The sequence below is a fragment of the Charadrius vociferus genome, unplaced genomic scaffold (genome assembly GCF_000708025.1).
Source record: "Charadrius vociferus isolate BGI_N301 unplaced genomic scaffold, ASM70802v2 scaffold600, whole genome shotgun sequence".
In the NCBI taxonomy this organism is placed as follows: domain Eukaryota; kingdom Metazoa; phylum Chordata; class Aves; order Charadriiformes; family Charadriidae; genus Charadrius; species Charadrius vociferus.
Genome location: NW_009646404.1, coordinates 1,360,594 through 1,368,876, shown reverse-complemented (window position 1 = coordinate 1,368,876; position 8,283 = coordinate 1,360,594). Strand labels below are relative to the sequence as shown.

Sequence of the window (8,283 nt, the reverse complement as noted above, 5' to 3'; positions counted from 1 at the left end):
CCACTCCTCCGGCTGCTCCTCCCCTCAACTGGCGTGCGGAGCGAGCAGCGCATTGGCGAGAACGGAATCAAAAGTCACCACGTTAATTTAATAATGAAAAGGTCATCATCCAAAAGAGGAAAAAACATCCCAATCTCCCAGTCAGGGATATTTTTAGCAGAACCACACGCGTGACACAGTACACGGAGAGGAGAGTCCCCCCTCTCCGAGCAGCTCACTCAGCCCAGCAGGAGACCAGGGCAGCTAACAGGGCAGCAGCTATGATATACATATCATATATATATACACACATATTTATAAAAATACCCTCCCCACAGTATTTGTTGGAGACCTGTGTAGTCGTAGCTGTAGGCACCCCGACTGTGAGGTCATCTCCAAAAAGGGACCGATCGCTCGAGACGAGCCGCACTGGTATGAGAAATAACATTATTTTCTGTCCACACGGTCTGAATTTAAGCAGATAAAAGTCTCTTTCTCCCAACCTGGAAACCAGGCTATTTGCACAAGATGAAAGCAGAAGGATGGACCTAAATCTGTATTTGGTTATTCTCCCAGACAAACTGGCTTATGCTTAGTGCGGATACATACAGACCTGGAAACATCACGGTGACACCTGCCTGCTCTAAAGCCCAGCTCATCTCATCAAAGAGAATCACGTTGAGATCAAAAAATACAGGTCTAGGACAATGACACATGCTGCCTACACCATCTGAGTCCGAGGGCTGGCTGTCGGCATCATTTCAGTCTCATATTAGCTAGACAGTGCTTTGCGTATTCTTCCACACACTTCTTTGGGTCCCAAAGTCACCATCATCTCAGCAACGCTCGGTCCATGCTGAAAACACATAAGAAGTCACTGTACAAATGGAAACTTACACTTTTCAGCACGTGCTAATGCTATGCATCATCATGGCGGAAACGATAGAGTGATTAGCTATCAGATTGCTGTTAGACCAAGGGCAGGGGTTTTATTAGCGATCTCAAAACAAGGGTTGGGTTTTTTTTTTTAATCCAGAAGTGCTAAAAATGGTCAAACTGACCCAGAAGGATTGATGTCAGAGCCTAAGCCAGGATAAGGCTCTGAAGAACTTTGGTAGAACTTGGTTTTGAACTTTATAAAAGCGGATTGCACATAAAATCCCAGTTTTGCCCAAAATTTACAACCTTGAACAACGCTCCCTACAGCTGGTCCAGAGGTTTTTCTAACTTCAGATTTGTGACCAGCATATTCCTACTTTGACAACTTCTGCCTTTCTGAAACTTTCACAACAGCCTTTTCTTCCAGAATTGCTGTATATCAGTACATTCGCTCGTAACAGAAACTGGTGTCAATTCTTGCACGTATCAGTATCTTGCTATCGGAGAGAAGATAGCTGTTTTTTAAAAAAAAAAAAACAAAACAAACAACAGAAAGTTCCAGACTCAGAATTTTTATTTTTTACCTGCTGACCACTGAGAGCCAAGCGAAGGAGCTTCATCATGCTGCTGTACTTAGTCTCTTTGGTTTGTTTCTGGAGGCTTCTCAAGTCTTTGTTCAGCTCCTCCACAGTCAAAACAGCTGCCTGCCTTGTCATAAGCCTTTAGGAAAGAAAATGTCCTTACAATCTGGGGGTGTACAAAACACAGGATTCCTACCCAGAAATGACTAATGACTTTGATGAGTGCCAGCTCCCTCAGACTGGTTTTGCAAAAATCTTCTGGCAACAGCAGCCGTTCAAGGTAAACTTCCCTGCCCTTCACTGCTGCTCTGTGCCAGGGCAGTCCCTCTGCGCACTGCAGCGTTGGTGGTGTACGCGGGTCCCCTCCTAGGCTGTCAGGTGGGACTGCTTTACCTCCATACTGCTGCTAAGACTCTGCTTTGCGAAACCACGCCTTTACTTCAACAGCACCAGAAGCAGAGTTTGTTCAGAAACGCAAGCATCAAGTTTAAATCACAAAATTATGCCACAGACCAGGAAAACCACAGCAAAAGCAGTAATTCGGATTTCTTTTTTAATAATGTGACTTTTAGAGATGCAGGTGCAGCTGATACTACTGAGCTGTAGGTAGCAGTACTACTATCCCTCCAGGATAGTGAGTATTCTGACATTTAAATTACGATCTCTTGGATTCAGTTACCACTCTGCTATGACAAATGACTGAGGGCAACAAGCTTGACAGATAAGCTTCCAACAAGCTGGAAAGAATGGCTCAATTTGTAGATACTGCCACCTTAATTACTCCTGAAACTGGTTTTCAAGGCTCATTTTAGTCCAGAGGTGAGACCTGAACTGGAAAGGCGACTGACATACCACCCTGCCTAGCTGCACGATGTGGAGTAGCAGAGAGACATGGGGCAGCAGTGAACCTCATTGGAAAAACACCATAAAACTCACTGGCATAGAAGGGAGGTCCTAGACTGGGCAGACTGTGTGCCGCTCCAGCAATGTTGCTGCGCAGATAGAACTGCAGACTGCTAGCTAAAGACACAGAAATGGAAGCAGGAAAAGTCCCCCGGGGACGAGCTCTTCGGAAGTGACAGTGATTCTGGCTGGACACAAACTGGGTTCATTCCAGAGAACCAGAAGTCTCATTACATAATCTGAATACACGTTGACCAAAACCACCTCGCACTTCTCCAGGCTGATGCTACAGCAGGCAAAAAGCACAGGAGATCAGGTGGCACAGGAAAACCCTGCTAACACCGCTGCTTCATTAGCACCATGCTGGCACACACACTCTGCTGTGCTTGGTGCTTTACAAAATCCAGACGTCATAATTCTTGCTTGAGAGCACTGATGTGAGCTTTCCCACTGGCAAGCTGCTTTTCAATTAAAAACACAGAATTTCTCACTAGTTATTAACTACAGCACATTCCAAAGTAGAGCAAATTAAATAAAACCCATAAGCGTGTCCAACATCAATACAGCAGCCAAGAGCAGTGCTCTGGGGCAGGCAGGTGGGTGTGTAGAGAGCTGTGAAGAAACACTTACCCTAAGACTAGTTTTCCTATTTCATCTACTTCTGCAGAAATAGTCTGTAGCTGCTCTCGGGACACCGAGGGCCTAACCCACAAGTAAGAATAATCAGATGACACCAGATTCTTCAGGAAGCTTATGTGACCCTGGAGAAAGAAAGCAAAGCTGTCAAGGCTGAGGGCTAAACTGGGAGGGAGCAAACACATCCTCCCTGGACTTCACAAACAGTTAAAGCAGGTCCAGGCACACCACTGTCCTGTACTTTGTACTGCTCAGAGGAAATGTGAATTGCTGACATTTAGGCAGCTGTTTTTCGCACCCATAACCAGCTGGTGTGAGCAGGGACACAGAAGAAGCCCAAAGAGCCGCGGCAGTACCCGTGCTGCAGAGCCGCGTGCGGGCTGACTCAGAGTTAGCCCGGGGAAGTGGCTCGCCACGTTCATCTGCCACCTTTCCACAGACAGTGGGAAGTCACATGAGTCACCGTCCCACTGCCACAGCAAAGCCTTCACGCTGGAACAGTCGGTTCTCTTCCTGCCCTTATAAAGAAAGCTTTATTCTTCACAAGGAAGTCCCCAGATACTAAAGCAGCATCCCAGGGGCAGACTGGGAAACAGCTGGGCTCACCCTCCTTCTTGGCATTGGGAAGAGCTACAATATCTTCTGTCCCACTCACAGTCGGCACTCTGCCACTTAGCCGAGACCAGGGCTCCCAATCCACTAACCCCACTAGTTTAACCAAGAGCTTCATCCACCTCTTCAAGGAGGTTGCTCTGACTTTGCTTCCAAAGCATGGAGCAGCGGCAAAGCAGAAGCACCTTAGGCTGCCCAGTCAGCAAAAGCGAGAGGTGAGCAGTCTCCTGGCACAGAGGGAACCAGGTGCTGGCCCTTCCCACCACAAGCCAGCCGCATCCTGGGGTACAGGAGGAGAAGCACAGCTTGGAGATTGTCACCAGTCATCTTGACAAAGCCACAGCTGACCTGACCCACACTACTGACAGTCTTGCTCTGAGCAGGAACCAGGGAGATCTTCCAAGAAACATCCTACAGTGCCATGATTAGTTTCCACGGCAGGGATGTGTCCTCCCTCTGCTGAGGGAGCTCTCTGCTGGCTTGGCAAAGCACAGATCAGCTTACGACTCTGCAAAGACCACCACGATATTCACCACGCCTGTTCCTACAGGTTAGCTTTTGGCATTCAGCATGCACACACCCACTTGAGCTGGCAGCGACAACCATTTGCAGGCTGCGCAGCTTCAGAGCTCAGATCAAAGCAGTGCCCAGGACTCAGCTGAGTCTTCATCCAGAAATCCCACAAAACCTCAGCTCCCCAAAATGGTGACATGATGGTATCCCTGGTCATACTTTTCTCAGCAGGAGGACTCGCTCCACATACTCCTTTTCTAGAACCTCTTGATCCACTTGTTGATCCCCATATACGCGCTCCACCAGCAACTGCACCTCCCTAATTAGCTTCTGTCGCAGCCCTTCATTCTCAATATGACGGGTGAGGTGAATCCTGTAACAAAGAAGAAAACTGCATTTAGACTGGTGTGGGTTAGATTGGATCTAATCATCCCAACCTCACAACATTTACCAAGTAAAACTGTTAGAAAAGCAACATTAAACCCCAGACAGGCATTCTACAACAAAACCTTAAGCGCTAATGCACCACAGTGAACAAAAGATGTGGTAAATCTCAGCAGCAAAACATCCCTGTAGCATATGAGCGTAGTCCCAGAAGTGTTGCCTCTTTTTAGATGTTATTTTGAATCTAAACTTAAAACCTTGCATCCTCCTAGCTACACACCATCTGCCCAGGCTTCTGTAGTGTGCCCAACACCAGTGTCTAAGCACAGGACAGGAGAGGGGACAGGAACAGTGTAAGCAGAAACTTATACTTTGCTCTAGGACAGCCAAAAAGCCACTGCACTAGGACCATGCTTGACCCAATAAACAAAACTGCCAGACAAAGCCAAGTGCTAGGAATAAATTCTCACTGGTGTACAGATTATTAATTTTAAAGTTACCACTGATATTTATACCTGTTGAATTCTGGGATTTTTTCAAGCTCCAGGAGGGCAGAATGGGTTGTAATTCTGCCTATTTCAAACTGTGAGATCAGCTCCTCCAAAGTCCTCCCCATTTGTTTCTCTGCAAAATAACCCAACAAGGGAATGACACACATCCAGTCTCCTGCAAGGAACCAGCATCACTGCTTTTCACTGCGAGCCTCAGGGTCAAGGCTGGGGCAGCAGCACAGCCATGGAAGAAGTGACCAGGAGAGCTACTTTTCACAGTATTAACAGGGATGTACCCTGGCAAACAGGAGAGAACTTGTAGCAGGCACACATGGGAAGCTGCCCTCTCCTTAAGAGCAGGCTCTGCTAACTACTGGTGGGGAACTGGAAACTGGGACATTCTGCTTTGCTCTTCAGTGGAACACCCTTGCATCAGTCAGCCAAAAGGAAGTAACACTCAGCCAGGAGGTTCCACTGCCCAAGAAAGGTTTCATTCCCAAGCAGAGTTCCCAAAACACAAGTTAATTTATGATCCCCCAACAGCAAGAGCAACAAAAGGAGTCATTGACTCATTTCTCGTGGTCTTTCAGGTTAAACAAGAAGTGTGACAGATGTAATACGTGACATTGCAATTATTAACCATAAAATACAAGTTTTCCCAAGAGTTCACAGACAGTTTCTTCACCTTGAGATAAATATTGTCCTAAGTGAGAACCCATTAAGCATCAGACTCAATTTAAATGGCTGCACAGAGGCAGAAAGATTCCCACCATTCCAGTACACCACCCAGTCTTTCACAGGAGCTTTGCAGGCCTGGTGGCGTTTCAGTGACAGATTGGTTGCCTGACACCCATTTCCTAATCCCTTCAAACAGAAGGCTATTAAAATAAACCTAACCCATTCCCCAAAGTCAGCATCAAGAAGTGTCCCAGCAAGTACCGAGCCTGTCGGCATTACCTGCAAATCCAGAGCCACAGTTGGTTATGATGTCCAGCAGAGCCTCTGGCAAGTAGCCATCCTGAGCAAAACGCTCCAGAAAGATGTCCCCCTGCCTTTTTGACAGCTTGCCACCGTCTTTGTTCAGAAGCAGCGGGAGGTGAGCAAACTGAGGGGGATCCCAGCCAAAGGCTTTGTAGAGAAGGAGATGCTTGGATGTCGAAGTCAGCCACTCGGTTCCACGCAGGACGTGGCTGATGCTCATGTAATGGTCATCCACCACATTTGCCAGGTGGTAAGTGGGGAAGCCGTCACCCTTGAGAATCACTGGGTCTCCTTCCACGTCAGCCACTTCGTGCTTGCTCCAGCCGTAGACCAGATCCTGAAAGGGTTCCACCCCCTTCTCCAGCCGGAAGCGGACTACCCAGTCAAGGCCCTGTGACAGCTTCTCAGACACTTCTGTAGGTGTCAGGTGCCGGCACCGGTTGTCGTATCTTTGAGAAAGGAGAATGAAGGTCTCAGTTCAACACAGGCCAACCCCATCAGCCATTTTCACATTCCCAAAACTTAAAATTGATCCCTGAATTTTAGCTGTAACCTGTCCACTATGTATCCAATCAAACTACCCCATCTCTGAGGGTCGCTCCCCTAAGCCTCTAAGGGTTACACTGGCTTCTCTCTCTACAGGCAGTGACATTACAATCCTATTGCCATGCACGTTGTCGTAAGTTTTTGCAAGCGTGGAGCACAGAGGGAATCACCCAGGGGACAAGGAATCCGTACCGCGGGGTCTGCTGGCTCCGCAAAGCCTCCTTCTTCAGCAGTTCCAGGCGCTGAGGGGTACAAAAGCAGCGGTACGCCGCACCTCTCTCCAAAAGCACATCGCTGGCGCTCTTATAAAGGTCAAGTCTGTGTGACTGCTGGTAGGGTCCAAAGGAACCACCGCGGCGAGGACTCTCATCAGGGGGAATACCTGAAATATCAGTATGACGGGACTTAGAAATGCCATCAAAAGGCAGAGTGAAACCCACCATTGGAGCACACTGAATGAAGATGAAACAGCAAGGTGCTAGGGAGCATCCACAGATGGTTTCTGCTCCAGGACAGCCAGCTAACGGCATCTGGCCAGCACAAGAGTCAGATTCCCCTTGACTCGGAATATAAACAGCAGCCAAAACCGTTAGAACTTCAGAGTATTGTGTGTGAAGGAACAAGCAGGAAAAAATACCAAAACCTAGTAAATAGTTGAGCAGCTCTGATACACTACCTAGAGCAAAATGCAGTCAGGTGTACACATCCCAAGTAACATCCACCCTTTTTATACTACAGAACACTCATACCACAAAACTACAGTTGAGACCTTAGCCAATTATTTTACCTACTGCAAAGTTATTCATCAACAGCAAAGTCCTAGTCCCTTAAAGCTTACCTACCCATTAATGGCAGCATCCGCGGGATCTGGCTCTAACTTCATGACTATTCTTCATTCTAAAATCACCCTCTCTTCTAAGCTTAAAAAGCAGCAGAGGATTCAAAATGAAAACTGACACCTCCAGATACCCTTTAGCAAATACTCCATATACAAACAATTTATCAGTTTACAGTGAGGTCTGTAAGCTCCAACTTCTGACCTTTCCATCATGTCTCTCATGGACAACCTTTGTTACAGCTGCACATTGGGCCACTTTCACTGTGTTTTGGCTTCAGTGAGTGAAAGATGAAAGACGTTTATAAATACCTGCCCAATCCAGCATATCTTCTATTCCTTCTGCAGCTCCAGGCACCACTCGATTTTGATCTGTATCCTCCACTCTCAAAATAAAGGTCCCTTGGTGCTTTTTGGCAAAAATATAATTGTACAAAGCAGTGCGAAGGCCACCCAAATGCAGAAAACCTGGTATCATGTGAAAATCAGAGGAGATCATAATAATTAAGGCTCAATAAAGAGATTTTTAAATATAAGCTGGAAGGACAATGCTACCTGTAATGGAAATTGATATTGAATTCTAACTGGGGGCAGGGAGGCGTGCTGCAGGGACGCTTGCTGCCTTTGGGAGTCTTTGCTGCGGAACTAAATTATCGCTAACTGCCTTCCAAGACTGTATTCCCTGAAGTGATCTGGAAATCAATTATAAACTGGCACGTGCTAAGAAATACCATTTTCGTGGTCTCTCACAAGAGGAGGCCCAATAACTTTCCCTTGTTTCTGAAACGACGCGACATGCTGCAGCTGCATCAGTCATATTCATTTCCTCACTGACAGGACGACTCCAACCCGGGGAGGTCCCGCCAGGAGCTCCGTTCCCTCGGCACTCCCGCAGAACGAGCGGTTACCTCAGCGAAGCGCCCGCGGCCCGGCACCGGCCGCC

General features: G+C 47.3%; 2 protein-coding genes across 2 annotated transcripts in view; one reads left to right on the top strand and one right to left on the bottom strand.

The window, feature by feature from the left end:
* The window catches only part of LOC104295458 (ADP-ribosylation factor-binding protein GGA2-like), a 22,406-nt gene extending 15,043 nt beyond the window's left edge, over positions 1-7,363 (bottom strand). The window contains exons 1-8 of the mRNA XM_009895220.1: positions 7,348-7,363; positions 6,698-6,887; positions 5,936-6,408; positions 5,003-5,111; positions 4,323-4,476; positions 2,973-3,103; positions 2,543-2,628; positions 2,436-2,459 (exon numbers count right to left, since the gene is read on the bottom strand). Coding sequence (XP_009893522.1) covers positions 2,436-2,459; positions 2,543-2,628; positions 2,973-3,103; positions 4,323-4,476; positions 5,003-5,111; positions 5,936-6,408; positions 6,698-6,887; positions 7,348-7,363 — 1,183 coding nt within the window. The remainder of the gene's footprint in view (positions 1-2,435; positions 2,460-2,542; positions 2,629-2,972; positions 3,104-4,322; positions 4,477-5,002; positions 5,112-5,935; positions 6,409-6,697; positions 6,888-7,347) is intronic.
* Positions 7,364-7,554: 191 nt separating this feature from the next.
* Positions 7,555-8,283, top strand: part of UBFD1 (ubiquitin family domain containing 1) — an 8,049-nt gene continuing 7,320 nt past the window's right edge. Inside the window, exon 1 of the mRNA XM_009895209.1 lies at positions 7,555-7,620. Coding sequence (XP_009893511.1) covers positions 7,555-7,620 — 66 coding nt within the window. The remainder of the gene's footprint in view (positions 7,621-8,283) is intronic.